The 27,946-nt window shown below is 45.7% G+C and overlaps 1 protein-coding gene across 1 annotated transcript in view; it reads left to right on the top strand.

The window, feature by feature from the left end:
* Window positions 1-21,989, top strand: part of LOC143386892 (palmitoyltransferase ZDHHC19-like) — a 31,705-nt gene extending 9,716 nt beyond the window's left edge. Inside the window, exons 6-7 of the mRNA XM_077108394.1 lie at window positions 7,130-7,145; window positions 21,900-21,989. Of these exons, the coding sequence (XP_076964509.1) occupies window positions 7,130-7,145; window positions 21,900-21,989 (106 nt within the window). The remainder of the gene's footprint in view (window positions 1-7,129; window positions 7,146-21,899) is intronic.
* Window positions 21,990-27,946: the final 5,957 nt, after the last annotated feature.

Genomic DNA, 27,946 nt, shown 5'->3' with positions numbered 1-27,946 from the left:
GAAAAGGATGTAATTTCCCTCAGATTCTCAAAAGAGGACATGGCCTTTCCAAAGGCAAAGACTTCCTGCTCTGGGATGAAGATTTTAGGTGTGTCCGCCCCCTGCCCCCAGCCTAGGATTCCTAGGATTTCCTTAAGAAAGACCCTTGGATCAGGCTCATTGCTTCTTGAGCATTAAGTGGGACATAGAACATTCCTTCCTTTGACGTCCTCCACCATACCCTCTACCCTAAGCCTTGGGCCAGTCTTGTGCCTCCTTGCCAAGTTGAGAGGACCCAACTGGGCTGCACCCCCTTCCCTTTTTGCCCCCTTCTCATTTCTGCTGAATGTGCCCTTGATTCTCAGACATGCCCCACCCAATCCTTGGCCCATGGATAAGACAAGGGGTGCTATAGGGGACCAGTTATGGGGCCCACTGTCCACCTACCCAGGAAACTCTGCCATCCCTGGGCCAGAGCCAAGAAATGGCCCCCACGCCTGCAGGGCTACCAGGTGCCCACAAGCTCCTAGAACCGTAATGCCAGATTCGTGGGACCCCAATAGACCTCCAGGAGCCGAATCTGATGCAATTACACAAGAGTCTTTATTGCAGGCTCGCGCCTGGACTCTCAACCGTTTGCAATTCAGCGGTCCTGAGTAGTGAGTCCCAACCCTTAGTTAGTGAGAATTTATAGGTTTTGGGGGGATACACTATGCATCACAACATCACACAGAAAATCATTTTATACCGCGCGAAAATCAAACAACAATTCTTAACATTGATGAGCACATTCACTGGCCGGAACACGTTGGGTAAGGGTAGTGGGTGAATTCAAATGATGGATATATTTGAACTGATTGGTTTAGGCCCGGAAGGGTTGCAAGAGTCTCTATGCCAAACTGCAGGGTTGCCTAATCATGTTATACATCACGGAAACTACTGGGAGGTCACCTGACATTTCAGATATTTTTCCTGTCTCCTGCTGATTGGTGGTTGCTAGGGGGTTGCTATGGGTCCTCACCTAGCTTAACTGAGTCAGGGTCACCTAGCACCACAGATCCCTTTTGTTAAACAACTCAGCAGGGTGGGTATGTGCCTAAGAACCTTCTGTGGGTTTTTCCAAGGACAAGAGTCATGCCCCCTCCCTCTGGACAGGCCTTGAGGTAGAAGCTGATTTCTCAAAAATGGAGTCACATCAGTTTCTCAGAACCTGGGATGGAGAGCCTAGCATCTCCAGACCTTTCCTCATGGGCCTCTTGGGAAGTCAGGGCATATAGGATGAGACTCAACCTAGTCACCCAGCTCTGCCGCCAACTAATGTGCCACAGGAGAATCTGTCTTCCCTTTGCTAAAACTTGGAGTCCTCAAGGTAATCATAGATATCACACTGAGGGTCACAGACTCTTAAGTCTTTAGGGAGGGTAGGGACTCCGGGATACCTCATCCAGCTGTCTGCCACCTCCAGTTTTGCAGATGGGGCTCTTAGGTCCTGCAGAGGGAAGAGTTTGCCCAAGATAACCTGGTGGCATCAGCCTGATGGCTTTCTCTGGTTCCCAGGGGACCACTCTCATTCCTGCTTCCAGGGCCATTCCAGCAGGGGAAGGGCTTGGACAGTGACCACAGGGCCCCACTCTCTAGGCAAACTTAGAGCTGGCAGTGAAGTTCAGCACAGGGCTGTCTACTGAAAAGGCGGCCAGTTTGAACCCCTCTCCAACCCTGCACTGTGCCCATAGTGCTCCTGCTGCCTCTGGCTCAGCCCTGTCCTGCTCTGCCCTGAGGGCCCCACCCAAGAAGGCCTGCAAGTGGCTGAGGGTGAGGCAAGGCTAGGACCCCTGGGGCAGAGGAGCTGGTTGTCTGAGGAAGTGGGGGTGTCCTGCCCCTTTTACACACTTTAGAATTCCTTTGTTCTCATGCCTTCACTTCCTCACAACCTGCTTACTTGACCTAAAAGATGGAGTGATCCAAGGGCCAGAAGGAAGTGGATCAGGGGTCCTGGCAAGAAGGGAGCAGCCTAGGAGGCATTCATTAACAGCCCCTACAACTCCCTGCAGGGAGGAATAATCCCTGGAGGCTGGTAACCTTGGCAACAGGTGGAAAAGGGGAAGTGCTCTAGAGGTATTAACATTTTATTACTTTTCCTTTCAAACCAGCCTCCATCTTTCTGATCTGACCCATTATTTATTACTTGCACTGTCCTTTTGTCCCCACCAACAACACTTTCTGAATATGTGTCCTATGAAGACAATGAAATTTGATTCCACGTGTACAGACCACTGATTACTTCAATTTTCCTTACTTCCAATCACCTCTCCCCGTACCTTGGACCTCCCTGCTTCGTTATCATAAATATCCCTAAACCTTATGGGGGAGAGATCTGAGACTTGATCTGTCTTCTGGCTTGGCTGCCTCCTAAATAAACCTTTTCTCGTTTGCAAAACTGGTCATTTTGGGATAGTAATTTGGGAAGACAGAGAGACATACTAAGTGTCAAAAGCAGCGCCATAAACCGCTAAATGTGCAAGGCTCCCTCCAACACTTGCAACTTTGAGGGCAATGTGCAAAGGAGGGTGTAAAATTGTGTAGCTCTACCCTGCCTCCACCTCTAGACCAGCCCCTAGCTATCCTCCCTCTGCAAATACTAACACCCCATACCAACAGGTTGCTGTCTGTCTCTCTGGAGATAGCCTGCTTTTCCCCAAAGGGGTCTCTCTCTTAAGATAAGCCCCCATTCTTCCTTGAATATGTATCGACTTCACAAATAAACCTCTGTCTCTGCCTTTGACTGGTGCATGGTAAAATTCTTTTCTGTCATGTCTGCAAGAACCCTGCTGGCCTTGAGTCAAGTTCTCCCTTTCTCTGGAAACTTCTCAGACCATTCTTCAGAGAAATATCTTCTCCTGTGACAGGTTCAGTGATTGGCATGCCATCTATGGGAGGCGGGTGGCCAGGACCATGCCTAATTCAGTAACTGACTGTCATGGAGAAGAGATCTCTTCCAAGAAGGGCAGCAAAGAATTTCAGCATGAGTCTGGCAAAGGCAGAGACAAAGGTTTATTTAGAAAGTAGATACACATTTAAGGGAGAATACCATCTGTCTCAAGAGTGAGAAGCCCCTCCTTGAGTTGGAGGTCCAACATATGTAGAAGGGCCATAGTCAGGGACAGGACTGAGGTGGAGACAGGGTGGAGCTGCACAATTGTAAGCTCAGTTTTCCCTGAGTTTATGTATTTCCCTCATTTTACAAGGACATGAGCCAAGAGCCTGTCAAGATTTTAACACAGTGACTCCCACTGCTTCCCTTCCTCAAGCTTGTCTCTTTTGTCTAAAGAAAACACAGAGACCAAGCTAGAATTTCATAGGACCAAGCAAATGGGGAAAGGGCCGAGAAAGGAGTGCAGGTTTGGGGTTTGGGGAGGGAATACTGAGAAGATAGCTCTGGCTGTCTCCCTATTCATTCGTACCTACTCCCTTTCTTGCAGTTTTGGAGAGAATACAGGTATGGGGGGAAGGCTGCAAAAGGGGTGGGGGGAGGCTTTCTTTTTGCCCCAGTGGTATCTGAAGAGCCAAAGTGGGCAGCAGGACAGAAGCTGACTCTCTTGCCTAGCTGACTCACAGTTTTTATTATTTGATTGCTTGTTTTCTTTTGGCTGACTATACCTACCCTCAATTTTGCCTAAACACACACACTGGCTCATTAATTTAGAGGCATATGCTGAATACCCACCAGTGACAAGAGTAAGATGTGACCCCGTGCTCATTGTTCACAGACCTAGAAAGGGAGATGGACACTTAAAGAGTTAGTAAAAAAGATGAAAAGTGCCAAAACAAGTAGGACTGTCTGTGAATGTATTAATCATACCTTTATATTCTGCTTTTTGTTGTTATTGTTGTAGTTTTTAAATAAGGGACTGCTTCTTTGGGGTTATCCATTTCCTAAAGACAGTAAAAAACTGCCTAAGGCACACCTCTTATATGCATACCAACCACTGGGGGTGGGGGCTATACTTCTAACCTCTTCTTTTAGCAAGCTCTTAATGTTCCCTTTACCTAATTGCCCCAGGGCCAGGTACCAGATTGCAAGAGACATTCCTAAATGCTGCAGCCTATTGGAGTTAGCCAAACCAAACAATTCAAAACTTATGCTCCTTTACCCAGTCCTTCCCTTAAAAACCACAATAAAGGCTCTGACCTTGTTTTCTGACTGACCTGGTATTTCCCTGTGTGCTCCCCATTCACAGCCTGCAGTGCCTTCTGTTTGTAGGGATCAGTAGTATAAGTCCCTTCTTGCTTCATGACAGTACTTTCTTTGTCTATGTGACTTAACACACATTTCAAACAATCCTGGGATTGGGTATGATGGTGCATACCAGTAATCCCAGCAGTTCAGTAGGCTGAGACAGGAAGATAACAAGTTCAAAGCCACCTCAGCAATTTAGCAAGGCCCTGTCTCAAAATGAAAAATAAAAAAAAGGCTGGGGATGTATGATATACTCAATGATTAAGTGCCCTTGGGCTCAATCCATGGTGTCCAAACAACCAAGGAAAAAAAAAAAAAAGCAACCACCACCATTTCTGGTTACACTTAAAACAGTGAATACCTATATCTCCCCTACTATTTTGTTTAGTATAAACAAACATAACTAGATAAGAGTTTGTTCCCCACATGGGTTCTGTTTCATCATTCTCAGAGCAAAGTGTCTACTTATTTGTTTATGAACTACATTAGTATTCCTGGGATGCTAAAATAAAAAATAACAAATTTATTCCTCACAGTTCTGGGGACTGGAAAATGTAAGGTCATGGTACCAGCTTTCCTGATTCATAAATAACTTCCTGCTGTGTCCTCACTTACTGAAAGGGGCAGATAAGCCCCCTTGGCTTATTTTGAAGAACACTATCCCATTTTTAAAGATAGTAATCTCTGGCAATAGGCATGCACTGTATACAGGAATATAGGGCTCTGCCCTCATGACTTCATCATCTCCCATAGGTTCCACTTCCTGATGCCATCCCCTTGGAGGCTTAGAAATTCAACATATGAATTTGGGGGTTGGAAGTAGGAATACAAACATTCAGACCATAGCAAGAATTTTTGTTTAAGAAACTGGGTGGGGGCCTGGGGCTGAAGCTCAGTGGTAGAGCGCTTGCCTCACCCATGTGAGGCACTGGATTTGATCCTCAGCACCACATTAAAAAATAAATTCATAAACAAAAATATTGTCTCCATCAACAACTAAAAAAAAAAGAAAGAAAGAAAGAGGGGCTGTGGATGTGGCTCAAGTGGTAGCGTGCTCACCTGGCATGCTCGGTGCCCTGGGTTCGATCCTCAGCACCACATACAAATTAAAGATGTTGTGTCCGCTCAAAAGAAAAAACTATAAAATAAATATCAAAAAATTCTCTCTCTCTCTCTCTCTCTCTCTCTCTCTCTCTCTCTCTCTTTAAAAAAAGAAAGAAAGAAACTGGGTTGGATTTGGAGGCGGTTGCTGGGGAATTTTGATTAATTAGGAATATCCTATATGTAATGAATTCTTAGTAAGTTTCAAACAAAAACCAGGTAGTCTGACAACTTCTGAATATCAAAGAAAACTATCCATTTCTAGAACTTCAATTGCCAGGCTCCTCTGTGTTTGCAAAGTATCTTTATAGCTAATCTGTCATTACTCACATTACTGATAATAGTTGAGAGATGCTATAAGACTCACTTGGCTTGTAATACCTTGGCCAATAACCTGGGTTTCCTCCTACTCTATTTGGTATAAATTGCCTAGTTATAGCCTCTATCAATGGGTAATTTAAGTTATCTGGCAGGGGAGAAATGTCTCTCTTTGATGATTTGCAGCTGTTGAAGATTTCTAGTAACTAGCTTGACATAGAAATGTGGGGATGTTTCTCAAGAAATATCAGCTTAGAGGGCTGGGGTTGTGGCTCAGTGGTAAAGTGCTCGCCTAGCATGCAGAAGGCACTGGGTTCCATCTTCAGCACCACATAAGTGTAAAATGAAGATATTGTGTCCACCTAAAACTAAGAAATGAACATTTTTTTTAAAAAAGAAATATCAGCTTAGGGTTTAATTCTGCTAATTCTGGGTATTCTTAGATGACCCCTAAAGCTCAAGTGTTGAAGAGTTGGTCCCCAATGCAGCAGTGTTCAAAGATGGGGGTCTTTGAGAACAGATTAAATCACAAGAACTCTGACTTCAACAATGCATTCATTCATTTATGGTTCAGAGTTTACTGGGTTTTGAGTGAGAGGCTTTGTTATAAAAGCAAATTCTCTTTGCTTCGTAGGCACAACGAGGTCAATAGCTTTGGTCTACCACATCTCCCTCAGTGATGTTCTGCCTCACTATAGGCCTAAAAGCAACAGAATCAGCTAATCATAGAATGAAACCTCTGAAACTATAACCCAAATATAAATATTTTCTCTTTTGTAGTTGTATATCTTAAGTATTTTGTCAGTGACACAAAGCTGATCAACAAACTGAATTCCAATCTTTTCCTTGGACATATTACCACAAATAGGTTTGGATAATTACTTTGGCAGACACTGAGACTGACTGGGGCAGGATAGGTGTTCAATAAAATTTATTGCATATTCAGTTGAATGAATGGAAGCTTTACTGCATCAGTTCCAGCTGTGATTTGCATAGAACAGGGACCAAATCTAGTTATACAAAGCAAATAGAGAAATTCCTGGAAGGGTATAAGGAGTTCATAGAATTAAGGCAGTTATCTGGATTGTGGCAGATTGCAGAATCAAGGCAGTTCCAGGGAGCTGGCACAAATCCACAGGTTCATGAATAATCTGTCCCTAGAATTGCCATTAGCCCCACCTCCAGCATCCCTTCTGATCCAGGATTCAAATTCCTGGGACTTCAATGGTCTAAATTACCTGTCTGAAATAATTAACCCAAAGGAGATAAAAGAAGGGTCTTCAACTCCCAAGATGGGAGGCTGCAATGGAAGACACATACTAAGAATTGTTCCAATAAAGCCTTCACACAATAAGAAAAATTTCAAAAAAGAATATGGTGGTAATAGAAGAGGGGAATTAGATATTGCACTGTGAAGAAAGACAAATGTCATTCACATTGATACTAAAAGAGAGATGGGCTGGGTGGGGGGGGCGGCGGTTACTGGTAAAGGAGGAAATATAAGGGTGTAGTTTCAGAAGAAGAAAAAAGTGACCATCACAGTCCTCATGTAGCTGGCCAGACAGCTACAAGAACCTGGACAATGGGGTACAGAAAATAAGTATTTCATGGAGTTCCCAGGCTAACATAGGAGCTGAACAAATATTTGTTCATTGAATTCACAAGAAAATGGAAACCTAAAACATGCTATTTAGATACAAGGAACTGAGTTTCGTTCTGTTAGCTCAGTGGGGAATGTGTCCCCATAGACAGTGACTCATCCTTAGAACCAGTTGAGACTTCCCATTTACTCTTAGGCCCTTATCAAAGATACTGGGTTATCTTTTGCCTTCTGTGTCAGAAGTATGGGGTCTCCATGAAGTTAGTCTTGGGCTTTCCCAGACTTCAGCTACACTGGAATGACTGCTTGCATGCTCCCAAGAGACATGCTTCTCTTTCTGGGTTTTCAGATAAAGAATCAGCCCTTAACCAGGTGAATGAGAAGTAATACTCTATTTATACATGTTGTGTCAAAATGCATTCTACTGTCATGTAGAATAGAACAATTAAAAAAAAAAGAATCAGCCCTTAATTCCTGGAAATTATTTATCTCTTTTTCTATAAGAATCTCTTTTCTAGCCAATCGCAGTGGTGCACAGCCAGTAATCCCAGTGGCTCGGGAGTCTGAGACAGGAGGATCGTGAGTTCAAAGCCAGCCTCAGCAATGGCGAGGTGCTAAGCAACTCGTGAGACCCTGTGTCTAAAGAAAATACAAAAAAGGGCTGGGAATGTGACTCTGCGGTCAAGTGCCCTGAGTTCAATCCACAGACCCCCTCAAAAAAAGAATCTTCTCTGCTGCACGCTTCCCAGTCATCTGGCCCAGCTGACGGTGACCTGTGGACTCTCTGACAGAAGAGTCACCTGGCCCTCGAATGCACCATGTCTTGTTCCTCCAGCGTTGACACTATGAAGAAGGTGGTTCATCAGCTCTGGCTGGAGGCCGGACTCAACCACATGAAGGTTTCCCAGGCAGTTGCTGACTTGAAAAAATTTTGTCTGCAGAATGCTCACCATGATCCCCTACTGACTGGAGTATCTTCATGTACAAGTTCCTTCAGACCCCAGAAAGTCTATTCCTTTTTGTAGTCATCTTTCTGAGGTTTCCCAAACCCACTGCTCAAGAACCAGTGAATATTCAAGAGAGCTTAATTTGAAGCCTGTACAAAAAATTTCCGTGTAACACATGTACCAAAATACAATCTTCTACTTTTGTCAATCCTCAACATCTACCTCTCTGAATTTTCATGAATTTCTATTTCACAATGGTAATTATTTTATATACACTGGCAGCAACATACAATAAAATATTTATTTATTTTTTAGTACCGGGGATTGAACCCAAGGGCATTCAACCACTGAGCCACATCCCCAGCCCTATTTTGTGTTTTATTTAGAGACAGGATCTCACTGAGTTGTTTAGTGCCTTGCTTTTGCTGAGGCTGGCTTTGAACTCTCGTTCTCCTGTCTCAGTCTCCCCGGCTGCTAGGATTACAGGCACGTGCCACTACACCTGGCTCAAAATACTTGGTATTAAAAGAAAAAAAAAAAAAACTTTCTTTTTCCTCTTGCAGAGAAGCCACATAACCCAGATATTGAATCCTGGTGTACTATAAATCTGAATTTCAATCTTAGGTCTTTCCCATATTTGCTGGTTGTCTCATCTTGTTGAATATGACCAGAGCCAGTTCATTACTCTGCGAAACTCCTGTCCTACAGGAATTTTGAGTGAAAATATACTTAAAGTTCCAGACACATAAAATACTGGATTTCTCATGATACCCAGCCATTAGGTCGTGTCCAAAAGATAGACCTATTAAAAATAATGCTCAAGGGCTGGGGATGTACCTCAGTGATAAATTGGTTGCTTGCATGAGGCCCTGGGTTCAATTCCCAGCATTTAAAACAAAAGAAAATTTCAAGATACCACCTCCCCTCACTCCAAAAGAATATGTTAGACAGGTGTGGTGGCACCTGTGATCCAAGTGGCTTTGGAGGATGAGGCAGGAGAACTGTGGGTTCAAAGCCAGCCTTAGCAACTTAGTGAGGCCTTAAGAAACTCAGTGAGACTCTATCTCTAAATAAAATACAAAAACATGCTGGGGATGTTGCTCAGTGGCTAAGCACCCCTGGGTCCAATTCCCAGTACAAAAAAAAAAAAAAAAAAAAAAGAATATGTTAGCTGGAACATGAGACTGATCAAATTATGTGCATGCAAGGATATGGTATAATGAATCCCAGTATTATGTAAAATTTTACTAATAAAAATAAATAAATGGATTGCAATTTTTTACTTGGGGGAAAAAAAGCAATGTATTTTCTTATCAACAACCCCAGAGTAAATCTGTAAATCAGATGGCTGGCATCATAAGTGTATCTGGTGGGTACAAATAATCATTTTCTAGAAACCCATTATTTTGTCAAAAAGCAACATTTCATTAGGTACTATCAGAGCTTGAATAAAATTTCCCAGTAACATCTCTCCATTCTGGTCCAACGGTGTCATTCAGTGATGGAGCAATTGCCTAGCTCATGTGAGGCTCTGGGTTTGATCCACAGCACAGGGATCTCCCAAATCCTTTAAAGAAACAAGTGGTTCGGTACACAAAGATGTTTGTTAGATAGAAGGAAGGTCACCACAGTGTAAAGGTAACGTGTAAAGCTTGAAATTACTACAGAGAATTAAATAAATTATAATATAAATTATAATAATTTGTTATAGATTTTTATGTAGCCGTCGTTTAGAGATTCTGCAGAAATATATTTACTCACAAGTGGCTTTCTGAGGTAGTAGCATGCAGTGAGAGTGGTCTGTCAGAGATTCCACCACGGGTATGGTCGGGCCAAAAGCACAGAAGGCAATGGTGCAGCCCATCACCCTCTTCTTCAGATGCTTGCAAAATAGGTGCCAATTTCAGGGGTGGTTCTATGAGCAAATGAATATAATGATAAGAGCTGTATCATTGGTTTTGATGAGTACATGAGCATTGTATCAGATGATGAGAACAGATTTGTTTTAAAACAGTCAAGAAAACAACTGGGTTGGATCATACTAAAAGAAGATAATATTGGGCTGGGTACAGTGGCGCCTGGCTGTAATCCCTGCAGCTTGGGAGGCTAAGACAGGAGGATCTCAGATTCAAAGCCAGCCTCAGTAAAATCAAGGTGCTAAGCAACTCAGTGAGACCCTGTCTCTAAAATAAAATACCAAATAGGTCTGGGGTTATGGGCTCAGTGGTCAAGTGTCATGAGTTCAATCCCCAGTACCCCCCCACCCAGAAAAAGAGATAATATTATTCTGTCACAAAGTGCCTCCAACTAGAAATGATAACTGAAAGGCTGGGACTGTAGCTCAGTGGTAGAGCACCCGAATCACACATGTGAGGCACTGGGTTTGATCCTCAGTACCACATAAAAATAAATAAAGACATTGTGTCCAACTACAACTACATATATATATATATATATATATATATATATATATATATATATATATATACATATATTTGGGGGAAACATTTTTTTCATATAGTTTTTGTTACCTTTTTGATATTATCAGATGACAATGCTGTGGGGTTGATTTTATTTTAAAAAGTTCTGGGCCAGGACAGTGGCACATGCCTAAATTCAGGTGGCTGAGACAAGACTATCACAAGTTGAAGGCTAGCCTTAGCAACTTAATAAAAAGTAAAAAGAAATGATCATTGCATCCTTTTTGCCTTGATATTAGCCTCTTCAAGGACCCCATTTTTTGGTACAGGGGATTGAAATAGGGGCTTTCACATGCTAGGCAAGTGCTCTACTAACGAGCACCATACCCAGCCAATCCCCCTTGATTTTAGACAGGGTCCACCTGAGTTGCCCAAGCTGGCATCAAATTTGCCATCTTCCTGCCTCAGCCTTTTGCGTAGTGGGGATGAGGAGACATGTCCTGCAATGACTGGCTGAGACTAGATTTTTCAAAAAACTTTTTCTCAAGCATATCTCTTAAGAAGATACAGGAACAAAACTGTGTCCAGAAAAACAATTTAAAATGTATATTGAAGGCATGTCTCCCACATGAGCTTTTGGAGGACACACAATATCAAACCATGATACACTGGGTAGAGGATTATCGGCTGGTGGGTTTTCCTTTCAACACTTCAAAATTTCACTCAACTCTCTTTCTCTAGCACATTTTAGGAGAAGTCCACTAAGATTCTTATCTTGGCTCCTGTATGAGTAAGATGATTTCTTTAAATACCATCTCTTTGGCTTTGATTTTCAGCAATTTGAAAGATGGTAGGTGTAGATTTTGGGTATTTGCCTTGTTTGATGTTCTCAGAACTCCCTGTATCTATTACTTCATAAAAGTTTTCTGTCATTATTACTCGAAGTCTTTCCTCAACTCTGTTCTATTTTGCTTCTCCTCCTCCTATTCCAACTGCACGTGTGTTTATCTTTTGTAATTGCCCCGTTGTTCTTAAATTTTCTGTTTCAATTTTTCTTTTCTCTTTGCAATTTTGCCTGAGAAATTTCTTCTGACCTATCTGCAAGTTCACTAATATTCTCCCCAGTCATGTCCAGGGTACTAGTGAGCCCATCAAAGGTGTTAAGCATTCATCTTAGTCATTTTATCTCCAGTCTTTCCTTTTTTTTTCTTGTTTACCATTTCCATCATTAGCTTACATTATCTATCTTTTCTTGAATATTCTTGTTCAGCTCTAACCCTCTATAACCCTTAGGATCTCAATCATAGTTGTTTCAAATCCCTGTCTGATAATTCCCACAGCCTCATCATTTGAGGGTCTCATTCGAATGCTTGCTTTATGTCATTCTTCTTGCTTTTTAGTATGTATACCTTATAATTATTTTTGATTGAAAGCTAGACAGTGTACTGAATAATAGGAACTGAGGTAAATAGGCCATTTATTTGGTGAGATTTTGTGCTCATCTGTCTAGAAGTTCAGTCATGTTTAGTGTTTTCTGTTGCCAAAGAGGCCAGAAACTTTCAGATTCCTATAATGTGCTTATTTTCATTTCTTGCCAGAAAGAATTTGTGTCTTCAACTCTTTCATCTCTAATTCTCTAAAGTTGTGCGGAGGCTTTTTGGTATAGTGGCACAGTAGAGAGGAAGGAAGGATTCTGTGGTCTATGATTAGATCATGGTGTTGAGTGAGCCTGTATTGCTGGGGTGTGACTTTCACTGGTGTTTCCTACTTTTCCACCACCACTAGCACCTTGCAGGAGATAAGAGCCTGGAGTAGGAGAAACGCCTTCCCCCTTGAGGGACAAGGCTCTGGTGAAATCCTTGTACTTGGAGAGTAGGTTTCTGTTCTGGAGAATGGTGGCTCTTTTCACAATGGTTACCTCCATGTCCAGGATCACTATTCTCAAGGGACCTAAATGTGGTGTGCCCTCTGGGATTCACCAATCAGGGCTCCTTTCCATTATTGGCAGCACCCATCTCAGGCACTGATCCAATGCTCCAACTTCATTCCCTTTCTACTCAGCCCCCTGACTGCAACTCCTCCTGGAGTCACTTGCTTGGTGGTTGGTGGCAAGGACTCTGGAGCCAGGCCTCATAAGTCCAAATCACAGCTCTACAACTGTCCAGCAGGGAGACCTTGGGTAGCACTTAGCACCTGGTCACTCAATTTCCCTATCTGTAAAACAAGGAATTGTGGTTTAATTCATGTAAACCACATAGAACAGTGGTGTGCCACAAAGTGCCCTGTGTGCTGAAGACAGACCACGATATATGCTGATGTAGAAGGGGAAAAGGTACACTCATACACTGCTGGTGGGACTGCAAATTGGTGCAACCCAATCTGGAAAGCAGTATGGAGATTCCTTAGAAAACTTGGAATAGAACCACCATTTGACCCAGCTATCCCTCTCTTAGGTCTATACCTAAATGACTTAAAATCAGCATATTACAGGGACACAGTCACATCAATGTTTATAGCAGCTCAATTCACAATTGCTAAACTGTGGAAACAGCCTGGATGCCCGTCAATAGATGAATGGATAGAGAAACTGTGGTATATATACCTAATGGAATATTACTCAGCATTAAAAGAGAATAAAATTACGACATGTAATGAATGGAGTTAGAGAATATCATGCTAACTCAAGTAAGCCAATCCCAAAAATCCAAAGGCTGAATGTTCTCTCTGATAAGGAAAAATGGAGGAACTTTGATGGGGCAAAGGGGAGGCAGAGGTGAGGAGGGGGCATGGGGGTAGGAAAGATGGTGGAATGAGATGGACATCATTACCCTAGGTACATGTATGAATGCACATATGGTGTGAACGCTACATCAGGTACAACCATAGAAATGTAAATTTGTGCTGCAGTTGTGTACAATGAATTAAAATGCATGGTGCTGTCATATATATCTAATGAAAAATACAAAACAAAAAGAGAAACCCTAAGGCTAGCATGGTCTGCTCCAAAGCTCAATAGACCTGGTAGTTATGATTCTAGTACCACTGCTAACCTTTTTCCATGACCCAATGCATGTCATCCCTTTTTCTTGTGCTACAACAGAAATTGACATAAAACTTGGTGGTAGACTGTGACCCAAACATCACTTCATTCTCAGTAGAAACACAACTGACCAAGAGAAATCTGAAAAAAAATATTCAACATTACTAATCACTAGAGAAATGCAATTAAAATCATAATGGGATACCCTCTCGCACCTATTAGAATGGTTATTATCAAAAAGACAAAAGAACCAGTGGCACATGCCTTAATCTCAGGAACTCAGGAGGCTGAGGCAGGAGGATTATAAATTCAAGGTAAACCTCAGCAACTCAGTGAGACCTGATCTCAAAATAAAAAGTAAAAAGGTCTCCAGATGGCTATCAGGGTTAAAGTCCCCCTGGGTTCAACCCCCATCATAAATAAAAGAAAAAGAAAGACAAAAGATTTTAAGTACTGGTCAGGATGTGGAGAAACTAGAATTCTTGTACTATGTTTGGGGGAATGTAAATTAGTACAGTCATTATGGAAATTAGTATGGGAAGTTTCTTTAAAACTTAAAAATAGAGCTCAGTTGGGAGAGTGCTTGCCTTGCATGGACAAGGCCCTGGGTTCAATCCCCAGCACCAAAAAAAACAAAAACAAAAAACAAAAAACTACCCTATGGTCCAGCCAATCGGTGCATGAATGGATACAGAAAATGTGGTTTAGAAATATAAGGGGATACTCTTTAGTCTTTAAAAAAAATATAAGGAAATTCTGTCATTTATGACAAATGAATGAGGCCAAAGGACGTTTTATTGGGGGAAATAGCCACGCACAGGGCAACAATCACATGATCTCACCTACATGTGGAATCTATAAAAGTTGAACTCATAGAAACAGAGAGCAGAATGGTGACTTCCAGGGGCCCAGGAGTGGCTGGGCTGTGGAGGGGGAAGATGCTGGTCCCAGGAGAACAAATTACACTTAGATGAGAGGGATGAGTTTAAGGGATCTATTGTGCAATATAATGACTACAGTTAATAATAACATACAACAGAATGAGTACAGTTGATAATGTTATCTACACTAAAAATGACTCAAAGAGTAGATTTTAAGGGTCCTCACCACAAATAAGAATATAAAGTAATGTATATGTTAAAAAGCTTGACTCAGACGTTCTTCAATGTAACATTTTTCAAATTATGTTATATGCCATAAATATGTACAAATTATTATTATTATTATCATCATCATCAGGGATTGAACCTAGGATTGTTTAACCATTGAGTCACATCCCCAGCTCATTTTATTTTTGAGAGAGAATTACATCATAAATCCCACCATGGAAGTGAGTAAACTGGGAAGATATTTAATTGGTAGATTTCTACCTCCTTCCCCAAACTGGAGCTCTGTTACAACAAAAAGGAAGAAGTGGAGCTAGGATGAGCAATGAGCACTGTTGACTCCAATTAGCACTGGGCCTGAAAGGGGGATGACCATCACCAAACTTCTCCCCATGCCATCTTCACATAATTTATGGCCTCTGTATTAGCCTGCTTTCTGTTGCTCTAACAAAATACCCGAGAACAGATAATTTATAAGGAGGTAAGTTTTATTTAACTCAGTATCCAAGATTTGGCAGCTCCTGCAAGTGATCTCTGGTGAGGGTGTTCACCAGATTGTGTGTCAGAAAACAGGGAGGGACCAATCTGGCTCTTTTGATAACAACTCCCTCTTACAGGAGCAAATGGGGGCCCATGAGAAGTCCATTACTCCCTTGAGAGGGCATCTTGCAGAGTGACTGAGTTACCTCCCACTAGGCCCACCTCTTTCAGGTTCTACCACCTCATCACTGAGGACCAACCCTCCAGCCTTTGAACCTTTGGGACAAACCACATCATATCATCACAAGCTCCAACAAAGCTACCATCATAAGAGCAGGATGTCCCAGTCTACAACATGTGCGTATGTGGGGGTTGGGGAAGGTAGATCTCACAAGTCACTGGAAGCAGCCAGAGCCCCCATTCCAGAACCTCTGTGATGTCACTTCTGTTGTCATGGCAGTCTGGGTGCCAACCCAGAAGAGTTCGTTGGTGGCTTCAGTCTGTGAGGCTTGGTGGTCTAGCCATGGCCTCTTCACAGAGTATCACGCCCCCAAATGAACCTCCGATCGAATCCTCATGGCTGAAACCAAGCCTGTTTCCAGCTTTTAATGCAATGCTTCTTATTACAATAAGTGGAATCTTCTTCGCCTTTCCGTGAGTCTCCCATTGAAGGTGTCAGTGTCTTAGACACAGAAGAGAAAATAGACAAGGACAGTACAGAGGCAGGGAGGGAAGTGGAGAGAGAGGGTCAGCAGGGGAAGGAGGATATAGACTTAGAGGGAACCCAATGTGAAAGCACAGAGGTCTGGAGTGCCTGACGCATTTAGGGAACTATGAGAGACTGGTAATGCTGGTGACATTTTGTGGAGTCTCCATGGTCTGTCTCTAACCTGGATATTTAGATCAGTCCTTAAGGCGAGTGAGTCCAACCTCAGGTGAACTAGGCCTTGTGGGGAGCTCTGGGTTTCCCCAGACTAGGACTGAGTCTGGCTGTGGTTTTAGGTGCCGGTGGTTGGCTCAGAATGGGCAGTGGGAATTTGCCGTGGTTTCGGGCCTATTCTTTATACTGTCCTTCTGCAGCCTCATTTTCCTCAACGGGTCAGACCCAGGCATTTTGCACAAAGGTAAGGCCTCAGACCCCTGGAGAAGGAGGTGGTATCCCAAGGGCTGATGCCTATAGGGGTGATTTCAAACATGCTAACCCCCCTCAACCCCACCCCCTGCCCCCGTGGCCTCAGGAGCCCTTCCCTCCATGTCATCATTACTTGGGCCCTGGCACTTCATTTCCCAAGCCACTGAAGTGCGAAAAAACAGAATCCTGGAGGTGTTCCAGCTGCTTTCGAAGGAAGGACTGGGCAGGCTGGCAAGAGAGGCCAGCAGGCCCTTCCAAACCACGCAGTTCACTCCTCCGCCTTCCCATTTTACACACGACTTCAAGCACTGATCACTATTCCAAAAGGGGAGAGCTCTGTATAGAGCTCCTGTGGCTGGACAGCCCTTTCTCTCTGACTGCCGCCCATCTGAGTGGTCAGCTTGCTCAACAGGGACCGGGATTCCCCTGCCCTCCTCCTCCCCACCCTTCTTGTAGCCCAATGATGCTATGGGGCGGCCCCAAGCAGTAGAGTGGTGGAAGGGCCTCCTGCCACTGCCCAAATCTCTTCCCCTGCCAGGCTCCTTAGATGAGGACCCCAACATTCAATACATAGCACGAGTGAACAACACGGCCTTTCGCCTGCAGTGGTGCTCGAAGTGTTCTTTCCATCGTCCACCCCGGACCCACCACTGTCCCTTCTGTAATATCTGTGTGGAGGTAAGTACTCCTCCTTCCTGTCCACTCACCAACCCATCCCAGGGCACCTGGCCAGGACCAGGAACCTCACATCATATGTGGTCCAGGGGTGGATATGAGATCATCTTCCCACACTGCTACAAGTGGCTCTCAGCCACTCTTGGTCACTTATATATGTTATTGCCTCCAGTTCTGCACTTGTCCTGAGACGCTGGCCTTGCTTGCACAGGTGCTGATATGCAAAGGGCACCATCTGTGCTGAGCCTGGTGGAGTGAAGGGGAGGAAAGGCAGTGACTGTCCCACTAGCTTGCTGATACTAGATACCCATAACTTTAGGCCGGCTGCTGCCCTGTTCTGGGTATTGTTGCCTGTCCACCTCTGGGTGTCCAATTGAGGGTTTCCTGGGTTCCGAGTGCTCTTCTCTCATGTGCACACCTTGCACAGGTTTCCAAGTACAGAAGGCTGGCTGGGCTAGAAATTCTTCTCATCCTTACCCAGTATCTGAAAAAATACAGCTTCACAGCTTTTCTGTATCCTGCTCAAAGTGACACCAGGCAGGTCTTGTCTCTAGAGACCTCACTCATGACAAATGACCTGATGAGCCATGGCGTCCTAACTGTGCTCTATCCATGGACGTGCTGGTTTCACCCTGGAGATGGGAGCTCACGTGCAGGGCCAAGAGCAGGAGGTCTAGGGGCTGGGTTGAGGGGGGGCCTCAAGATTTGGGGGTATTGGGCTAAGCCAAATAGACCCTCAAGGTCTGCCTTCTCTCCCCTAGGACTTTGACCACCATTGCCTGTGGGTAAACAATTGTGTAGGTCAAAGAAATTTCTGCGTATTCGTGCTGCTGCTGGTGTCCCTGTGCCTTTATCTGGTTGTTCTTCTGGCTACCAGTGTGCTTTTTTCTCATTCGTACAAGACACATGCCCTTGTCGCTGGACTCAGCCATGGCGTATCCACCCAGTCCCAAGGGCCCACACTGGGAAGAGAATGGGTTGTGGGGAGGGACGGACAGCCAAGGGGCAGGACAGCCAAGAGGTGGGGTTAACCGAGGGAGGGCTGATGTTGTGGGCAGGGCTAAAGGGAGAAGCTACTTGGGAGGACCTATGAAGGACAGATTGAAGGCGAGTGGGGTCAGGGAGATGGGCGTGGTAGGATGGACTATGGAGTTAAGAATCTAGGGAGGCCAAGAAGTGGGGTAATGAAGGTTGAAAAGGGTCAAGTGGGAGGCCAGCATGGTGGGGTGAGGTTTCTCTTGGGTGTGCTGGATTAATTGTCCAGTCCAGGGAGGAAAAAGTGGGTGGGCGGGGCCAGCCAGGGCGGGGCTAATGAGGGCTGTGGGTCGTTGGGCGGGGCCAGGAGAGAAGAGTTTGTCTGTTCTTCTTAGCTTGTGTATGCACAGCATCGCAGTAGCTGTACCCGTCTTGGTACTCCTGCTGCCTGTCATTCTGCTCCTGATGATACAGGCTGTGTCGGTGAGCAAGGTAAGCGAGTACTGCAATACCAGACGGTGCGGAGGCATCTTGCATCTTTGGGAATCCGGCACTTTCGGCTGATCTTCACTGCCCTTGGTCCTGATGGTGCCTCATGAGTCCTTCCAGACCCACCCCTTAAGATGCAGCTCAGATCTTTCCTCCCCCTGGAGCTCAGTGGTCATTCTTCCTCGTGGGTGCATTGCATGGAGAGCCTGTTATTTGAGGGATGGGTGCATCATGCGCTTGTGTTGATAAGAACCCTGTGATCAGAATAACACCAGCAGACACCTAGGGAAACGCTTGAGACGGGGGTCGGTCCTGAGTGGTGTAGCAGCCTGCAAGAAACTGAGTTTGGCGAGGCCAGCATTGTAGAGGAGGACGTGCCACTCTTCCTGTCCTAGGTGTGATTTTGCAAAGGTGGAAGACAGGAGGGTGTTGTCTGTGAGAGGCACACCTTTGCAAAAAGGCAGAGAAACCCGAATGTAGGATGTTAAGGAAATGAGGAAGGAACGATTCTAAATCAAACCCAAGGTGCCAGATAATTTATAAGGAGGAGTCAAGATTAAAAAGCCCCTAAAAGTTGAGCGTGAAATTTAGTTTTGATGAAGTGGAAACCTGGGAGCCATGGTGGGATTTAAAAAAAAAAAACAACAAAAACTCATTTATTGAGGAATAAATTAAAACTGCAAAATTCACCCTTTTTGTCTAGGATACGGGATTTTGACAACTGGATACTGTCCTGCATTCTCCAGCATGATCAAGTTTAGGCAGTTTCTTTACTCCAGAATATCCTTTCATTCACCTGTTGTTGTCAGTCTCTCTCCCTATGTCCTTCTGGTTTTTCTTTTTTTCCAGGATCACATGTAAATGGAGTCATTGCCTTCTTTTCTCTGGCTTTATTTATTTAGGACAATGTATTTGAGATTCATCCATGTTGTCGCTCATATCAGTATTTTATTTCTTTTATTGCTGTGTAGAAGCGTATGGATGCCCTATAGATTGTTTATACATTCATCAAACGAAGGATTTTTTACATTATGTCTAGTTTTTGCGAGTATTTTTGTTTGTTTTGTTTTGTTTGTTTCATACTAGAAATTGAACCGGGGGGTGTTTAATCACTGAGGCACATTCCTAGCACCCCTCAAATTATGTTTAAAATTTTTTTTTTTTTAATTTTGAGACAGGGTCTCACTAAGTTGCTTAGCGCATCACTAAGTTGCTGAGGCTGACTTTGAACTTGCCATCCTCTTGCTTCAGTCTCCCAAGCCTCTGGGATTATAGGTGTGGGCCACTATGCCTAGCTAGTTTGGGGTAGTTATAAATAAAGCTGCCCCAAACATTGATGCACAGGCATGTGAACATAAGTTTTCATTTTTGTTGAATAAATTCTTAAGGGTGGCATTGCTGAGTCATAAGGTAAACACGTGTGGAACTTTGTAGGAAATTGCCAAATTTGTCTTCCAAAACAACTGTAAGGTTTCTAAATTCTACCAGCAATGTTGGGAATTCCAGTTGCTTCACATCCTCACCAACATTTCACACTTTTTTTTTTCAAATATATTTTAGGTATCAGTTGACCTTGTATTTATTTATATGCAGTGCTAAGAATCAAATTAGTGCCTCACACACACTAGGCAAGCATTGTACCACTGAGCCACAACCCCAGCCCCTCACACTGTCCTTTGTTATTTTGTTTTGTCTTTTAATCAAACCTGTCTTATTAAATGAGTCGTAGTATTTCATTAAGGTTCCAGGTTGTGTTTTCCTAATGAGTAATGGTGTTGAGCCTATTTTCATGTCTGTTTGACTTCAGTGGGTCTTTGGTAAAATGTTTACTCCTGGCAGGGCACAGTGGCACACACCTGTAATCCCAGCAGCTTGGGAGGCTGAGACAGGAGGATTCCGAGTTCAAAGCCAGCCTCAGCAAAGCGAGGAACTAAGCAACTCTGTGAGACCCTGTCTCTAATAAAATACAAAAAAAAAATGGACTGGGGATGTGGCTCAGTGGTTGAGTGTCCCTATATTCAATCCGTGGTACCCACTCCCCCAAAAGCGTTTACTCCAATCTTTTGCCCATTTGAAAAAACGGTTGTTTTCTTATTGAGTTTTAAGAGTTTTCTACATCAGATTCAGATCTAGGTTTTGCACATCTCTTCTTGCAATCTGTGACTTGTCATTCCATTTTCTTCATAGCATCTTCCCAAGAGCAGGAGTCCTTAGTGTTGTTTTTCTAGGACTAGGGGTTGAATCCGGGGTGCTCAACCACTGAGTTCTCCCTCAGCATTTTGTGGCTGTTGTACATTCTACATAGAAAATTGTCATCTGTGAAGAACAGTTTCATTACCTTCTTTCCAATCTGTGTATCTTTATTGCTTTTTCTTTTTAGTGTTGAATAGGAATGATAGGGGTGGGCATCTCTGCCCTGGGATTCCTTTAGTATGGCAATCTCTTGACTAAAGGCTCTTTCAGTAAGACTGGTGGGCAGCATCAGTGGGGGAGGGGATGCTGCAGACCCCGAGACAGTGAACAGACAGAGGAGCCTACCTGCTCATCACCTCCCATCCTTTTAGTCCCCAGCCCACCACTGCCATATCTGGTCCTCCTCCCACCTGAGACTCTGTGCTTGGCCTTTATTCATCAGCCCTGTGGTCTGCCTTTACTTTGAGCTTGACCTTTACTGCTTTGTGTACTGAAGGCCTTCAGCCCAGATTTTCCTGGGCCATGTGATTTTTGACAAGGAAACATGATGGGGCCTCCCCACTGCCCCTGTCCTCCCAGATAGTGAAATTCAGTTAAGGCGTAATTTTAGAAAAAAAAAATGAGAGGTGGGGAAATGAAGTGGGAGTGGTGTGGTGACATTGTCTTTGGAGCAATTGAGCAGCACAAGGAAGAGTTTAAAAGGTATCTGAAAGGGGCTGGGGTTGTAGCTCAGTGGCAGAGAACTTGCCTAGCATGTGTGAGGCACTGAGTTTGATCCTCAGCACCCCATATAAATTAAAAAAAAATAATAAGGTCTATCAACAACTAAAAAATATTTTTTTTAAAAAGGGGGGTGTGTGGAAGGATGAGGTAAGAGGACAGGTGTGGCCAATGGAGACAGAACAAGGATCTTGCACAGGGAGGCACAGGATGATGAGGAGCCCTGAGAAGGCAGGAGAAAGGAGTGCAGTGTCAGCACTGTCTGCGGAGAGCTGCTCACAAGTGGGTCAAGGGAGGTCACTCTTCCGAGGAGCATAGGAAGGCAGGAGGACCTGGGTCACTCTTGGGCTCCCCTTCCCCTAGAATCTTGCTCCAGGCCTGGGCTGAGCCCTGGCTAAGCTGACTGACTTAGGAGGAGTCACTGTGAGATGGCCTTGCCCAGTCCTGCTGATTCTGAGCTCCTCTTCCCATCCCCATCTCCCTCCAGGGCAAATCACTCCAGAACAACAACCCCTTTGACCAGGGCTGTGCCAACAACTGGTATTTGACCATTTGTATGCCAGTGGGACCCAAGTGAGTTGGTAAACTGAAGGCTCAAGTGGTGGATCTCTGGGGCTGGTGGGAGTGGGGTGAGATAAAGCTGGGTTTTCTTCTTTGGTCCCTGACCCCAGCTCCCAGGCCCTGTCACCCATTTTCCTTTCCTTTGGGGTTTTCTCCTGGGCACTCTGGGAGCCTCTGGGAACGTCCCTATTCATTGCCCTTCTAGGTTCTTGCCCTAAGAAATGGAGTAGAGGGGAAATGCAGCCTGGATGAGACTCCTGGCTGGGAACCCTGGGCTCTGTGCTTTCCAAGCTGAGGGTGAGGGTGGTCAGGGGGACCAGGCCAAGGTGGGTAGTGACTCCCTGCATTTGGTCTATCACGCCCCAGGTACATGTCTGCAGCTACTTGGATGCAGCAGGCGGAAGGCACGGAGTGGGACCCTGAGCAAGGGGACCCAGTGCACACACGGTTCTCGCCACAATATTCCCGTCAACACCGTCCCACAGAGCTCCCTGGGCCCACATCTCCAACACATGGGCAGGGCCCCCCAGGGAGTGGCGAGGCTGCAGCTTTACAGGAGGTGAGGAATAGTGGGTGTGCATTGGGAGAAGGATGTCTGTGGGTCACACATGTGTTGGGGGAGGCTCCTGAGGTTGGGCTGGCCCTGAAGCTGAAGCACATGGAGCTTAAGGAACGGAAATATGAACCTGAGTGTGCGGGTTCCAGGTTTCAGAGTACTCCCAGGTGTTGCTGAATAGACAAAGAGAAAAGACTGCACCACTAATTTGCTAGTTGGCCTTGGCCAGTCCCTTACCTTTCTAGGCCTCAGTTTCCTCAGTTATTAATGAGGACTGAGACTAGTAATTTATGTTTTAAAGGAGATTCTTTTTTGGGGGGGAGGGGGACAGGGAATTGAACTCAGGGCACTCGACCCCTGAGCCACATCCCCAGCCCTATTTTGTATTTTATTTAGAGACAGGATCTCACTAAGTTACTTAGTGCCTCACTTTTGCTGAGGCTGGCTTTGAACTTGTGATCCTCCTGCCTCAGCCTCCCAGGCCACTAGAATTATAGTCATGTGCCACTGTGCCTGGCTCTTTATTTATTTTTTTTTTTTATGGAAATTTGTACTTGAAATCCCATGTGAAATATATGAAGTGGAGCATTAGGAGTGCAGTAGGGTAGATAACCCATGGTGCCCACCAAGGGCCCTTGCATTACTTGGGGTAAAAGCCCTCTCCTTTGTCCTGTCTCCTGGGGCCCAGAGCCATGACTGTGAACTGCAGGGTAGAATCTAGAAAGAACACCCATGTATTGACTTATGTGTTTAGATTTCCATCAGCCCGATGCCGCAGCAAAAAGCCCACAGAGAAGACTTGGCCTCCCATCCACGAGCCTCTCACTCACCCATTCAAAATGCTGGATACCAGGACATCTGAACTTCATCTTTTGAGCCTCCATGTGGAGGCCTCTCGTAGCTGAGCCCTCAATCACTCCCCTATTGGGAGTGCTAAGACTTCCATTCCTGTTGTACATTTGTAAATAGTTTTTACTTCTTCCTATGGCTGCTCTGTCTGTTTGTTCTAGGTTTAGAGAAGCGGTGTTTCCTGGGGATGTAGGGAGGCTCTGAGGGGTTGGAACAAAGCCCTCTTGGAAGGGAAAGATCCTTGCTCTCTGAGAACCCAAGCTAGGGAACCAACATTGTCTAGCTCATTGACCTTGAGCAAGACACTTGTCATTTCTATCATCCTTAAAGTGTGGCATCAGTAATAATCACAGTGACTGACCTGGCTGGCTTCCTGGCAAGAGCTGGAGATGGGAGGAGAAAAAACCCCCAGCTAGCACTAGGGATGGAGCAAGCCCTGTCCTGCAGCATCCCTGTCTGACTACAGGGGGTGCCAGCTGCCCAGGAATTTGAAAACCAAGTCTGGCCCAGCCCTCTAGTGGGAGGTGAGCCAGCCTGAGTCAGTCTGGAGCCCCCTCCTGGGCGCCTCCTCCCCAGATGTGGGAGGGTGGGGGCATTCATCCTGCATCTCTCCTGCAACTGTGTCCCACCCTGGTCCCTTCCTCCTGGGGTGCATCAGGTGCTGGTTCTGGTCCTGTCCCTGGGGTAGACTCAGGAATTTTGAGTCTGCAGGCCCCAGAGTGTTGGGCAGGGGGCACATCAAACCGTGTGTCTGTTAGTCTCCAGAGTGTGATCTTGGGACTGGGAATAATATCACCTTCGTAGTAGGTTGTTGGAGGAGGAGGTGAGGTGTTTCATCTAGTGCACAGCAGGCAAGCAATGGATGCAGCTGGAATGATTTATGGTTATTTTCTCCACTAGTTGGGCGACCCAACCATGTCAGAATTTCCAGAGTACTATTAGTGGTTGTGGGGCTCTCTGAATTTGTATCAAGGACCCCATATCATCTTGCCACATGAAGCATCAGGACAGACAAACTATACTGCTTCTTTCCATACTTGTATCTGGTTGAAACCATCTTGTGTGATAAAGGTGGAGGCAAAAGGATGTCACCCAAGGGGTCAGATGCATGTCCCTAGGGTGTGTGTGTGTGTTTGTGTGTGTGTGTGTGTGTGTGAGAGAGAGAGAGAGAGAGAGAGAGAGAGAGAGAGAGAGAGAGAGAGAGTATGCACATGTTTGGTATGAGCTCATCCTCCGGGGTGTGTTCGCAGAGCCCCTTATCCTTTCTGACCAACTTTAGGAGGTGGGTGACCTATGATGCAGGATGTGTCTCCAAGTCTCCAGACCACAAAGTCCCACGACAAGACTGCTCTTCCCTCTTCCTTTCCTCCTCAACCTCTCCTGGGAAGCCCAGGCCCAGCCCCACCCGCCTGCCTTGGCTTGAACTCCAACACTTCTCATCACCTTTCCCTGTCCCAATATCTATCTCCCTGGGCTCAAGTCCTTTTGGGGCTTAAGGCTTTTCTCAAATCTTATTCCTGCTCACTTCCTCTGTCTGGGAAGCCCAAGTTCATGGGCACATGGCAGAGAAAGAGGGGAGGAGTCCCTGTGCCCAGGTTTTAGTGCCTGTGAATCTGTGTGTGCAGTAGGGATGGCTCAACCCTGCTGACCAACAGGGGGAAAGGCCGAGTGGGGAAGCCAGAGGCTCCCAAGCTCATTCCCAAAGGACAGCCCTCCCAATAAACTGGATCTGAGTGAGGGAGGAGAGAGGTGGTCCAGGAGCCTGTGCCAAGGCCTGGATGTGCATCATGGAACTGCCTGGGTGGGGGAGTGCTGGAGGGAGTCCAGCTCCAAGCGGGGCCCAGAAGGCCAGGCCCCAGTCTCTGAGGAGTTCATGCTGCCTCCTCCAGCCCCGCTGGCTGTCCCCCTGCCATCCTGCCATTCCCCCTGCCATCCTGCCTGGTTCAGGTCTGCACTCATTGGCTCCCTGCCTTCAGGTATACAGGGCCTCACTCAGTCTCAGGCAAGGGCCTTTTAAGTCCTAAGCTAGATGTGACACATCTCCTTGACAATCTGGTCCTCAGTTTCCCCACTAGAAAAGGATGTAATTTCCCTCAGATTCTCAAAAGAGGACATGGCCTTTCCAAAGGCAAAGACTTCCTGCTCTGGGATGAAGATTTTAGGTGTGTCCGCCCCCTGCCCCCAGCCTAGGATTCCTAGGATTTCCTTAAGAAAGACCCTTGGATCAGGCTCATTGCTTCTTGAGCATTAAGTGGGACATAGAACATTCCTTCCTTTGACGTCCTCCACCATACCCTCTACCCTAAGCCTTGGGCCAGTCTTGTGACTCCTTGCCAAGTTGAGAGGACCCAACTGGGCTGCACCGCCTTCCCTTTTTGCCCACTTCTCATTTCTGCTGAATGTGCCCTTGATTCTCAGACTTGCCCCACCCAATCCTTGGCCCATGGATAAGGCAAGGGGTGTTATAGGGGACCAGTTATGGGGCCCACTGTCCACCTACCCAGGAAACTCTGCCATCCTTGGGCCAGAGCCAAGAAATGGCCCCCACGCCTGCAGGGCTACCAGGTGCCCACAAGCTCCTAGAACCGTAATGCCAGATTCGTGGGACCCCAATAGACCTCCAGGAGCCGAATCTGATGCAATTACACAAGAGTCTTTATTGCAGGCTCGCACCTGGACTCTCACCCGTTTACAATACAGAGGTCCTGAGTAGTGAGTCCCAACCCTTAGTTAGTGAGAATTTATAGGTTTTGGGGGGATACACTATGCATCACAACATCACACAGAAAATCATTTTATACCGCGGGAAAATCAAACAACAATTCTTAACATTGATGAGCACATTCACTGGCCGGAACACGTTGGGTAAGGGTAGTGGGTGAATTCAAATGATGGATATATTTGAACTGATTGGTTTAGGCCCGGAAGGGTTGCAAGAGTCTCTATGCCAAACTGCAGGGTTGCCTAATCATGTTATACATCACGGAAACTACTGGGAGGTCACCTGACATTTCAGATATTTTTCCTGTCTCCTGCTGATTGGTGGTTGCTAGGGGGTTGCTATGGGTCCTCACCTAGCTTAACTGAGTCAGGGTCACCTAGCACCACAGATCCCTTTTGTTAAACAACTCAGCAGGGTGGGTATGTGCCTAAGAACCTTCTGTGGGTTTTTCCAAGGACAAGAGTCATGCCCCCTCCCTCTGGACAGGCCTTGAGGTAGAAGCTGATTTCTCAAAAATGGAGTCACATCAGTTTCTCAGAACCTGGGATGGAGAGCCTAGCATCTCCAGACCTTTCCTCATGGGCCTCTTGGGAAGTCAGGGCATATAGGATGAGACTCAACCTAGTCACCCAGCTCTGCCGCCAACTAATGTGCCACAGGAGAATCTGTCTTCCCTTTGCTAAAACTTGGAGTCCTCAAGGTAATCATAGATATCACACTGAGGGTCACAGACTCTTAAGTCTTTAGGGAGGGTAGGGACTCCGGGATACCTCGTCCAGCTCTGTGCCACCCCCAGTTTTGCAGATGGGGCTCTTAGGTCCTGCAGAGGGAAGAGTTTGCCCAAGATAACCTGGTGGCATCAGCCTGATGGCTTTCTCTGGTTCCCAGGGGACCACTCTCATTCCTGCTTCCAGGGCCATTCCAGCAGGGGAAGGGCTTGGACAGTGACCACAGGGCCCCACTCTCTAGGCAAACTTAGAGCTGGCAGTGAAGTTCAGCACAGGGCTGTCTACTGAAAAGGCGGCCAGTTTGAACCCCTCTCCAACCCTGCACTGTGCCCATAGTGCTCCTGCTGCCTCTGGCTCAGCCCTGTCCTGCTCTGCCCTGAGGGCCCCACCCAAGAAGGCCTGCAAGTGGCTGAGGGTGAGGCAAGGCTAGGACCCCTGGGGCAGAGGAGCTGGTTGTCTGAGGAAGTGGGGGTGTCCTGCCCCTTTTACACACTTTAGAATTCCTTTGTTCTCATGCCTTCACTTCCTCACAACCTGCTTACTTGACCTAAAAGATGGAGTGATCCAAGGGCCAGAAGGAAGTGGATCAGGGGTCCTGGCAAGAAGGGAGCAGCCTAGGAGGCATTCATTAACAGCCCCTACAACTCCCTGCAGGGAGGAATAATCCCTGGAGGCTGGTAACCTTGGCAACAGGTGGAAAAGGGGAAGTGCTCTAGAGGTATTAACATTTTATTACTTTTCCTTTCAAACCAGCCTCCATCTTTCTGATCTGACCCATTATTTATTACTTGCACTGTCCTTTTGTCCCCACCAACAACACTTTCTGAATATGTGTCCTATGAAGACAATGAAATTTGATTCCACGTGTACAGACCACTGATTACTTCAATTTTCCTTACTTCCAATCACCTCTCCCCGTACCTTGGACCTCCCTGCTTCGTTATCATAAATATCCCTAAACCTTATGGGGGAGAGATCTGAGACTTGATCTGTCTTCTGGCTTGGCTGCCTCCTAAATAAACCTTTTCTCGTTTGCAAAACTGGTCATTTTGAGATAGTAATTTGGGAAGACAGAGAGACACACTAAGTGTCAAAAGCAGCGCCATAAACCGCTAAAT

The sequence above is a fragment of the Callospermophilus lateralis genome, unplaced genomic scaffold, assembly GCF_048772815.1.
Source record: "Callospermophilus lateralis isolate mCalLat2 unplaced genomic scaffold, mCalLat2.hap1 Scaffold_659, whole genome shotgun sequence".
In the NCBI taxonomy this organism is placed as follows: Eukaryota; Metazoa; Chordata; class Mammalia; order Rodentia; family Sciuridae; genus Callospermophilus; species Callospermophilus lateralis.
This window is presented reverse-complemented; position numbering and strand designations above follow the sequence as displayed.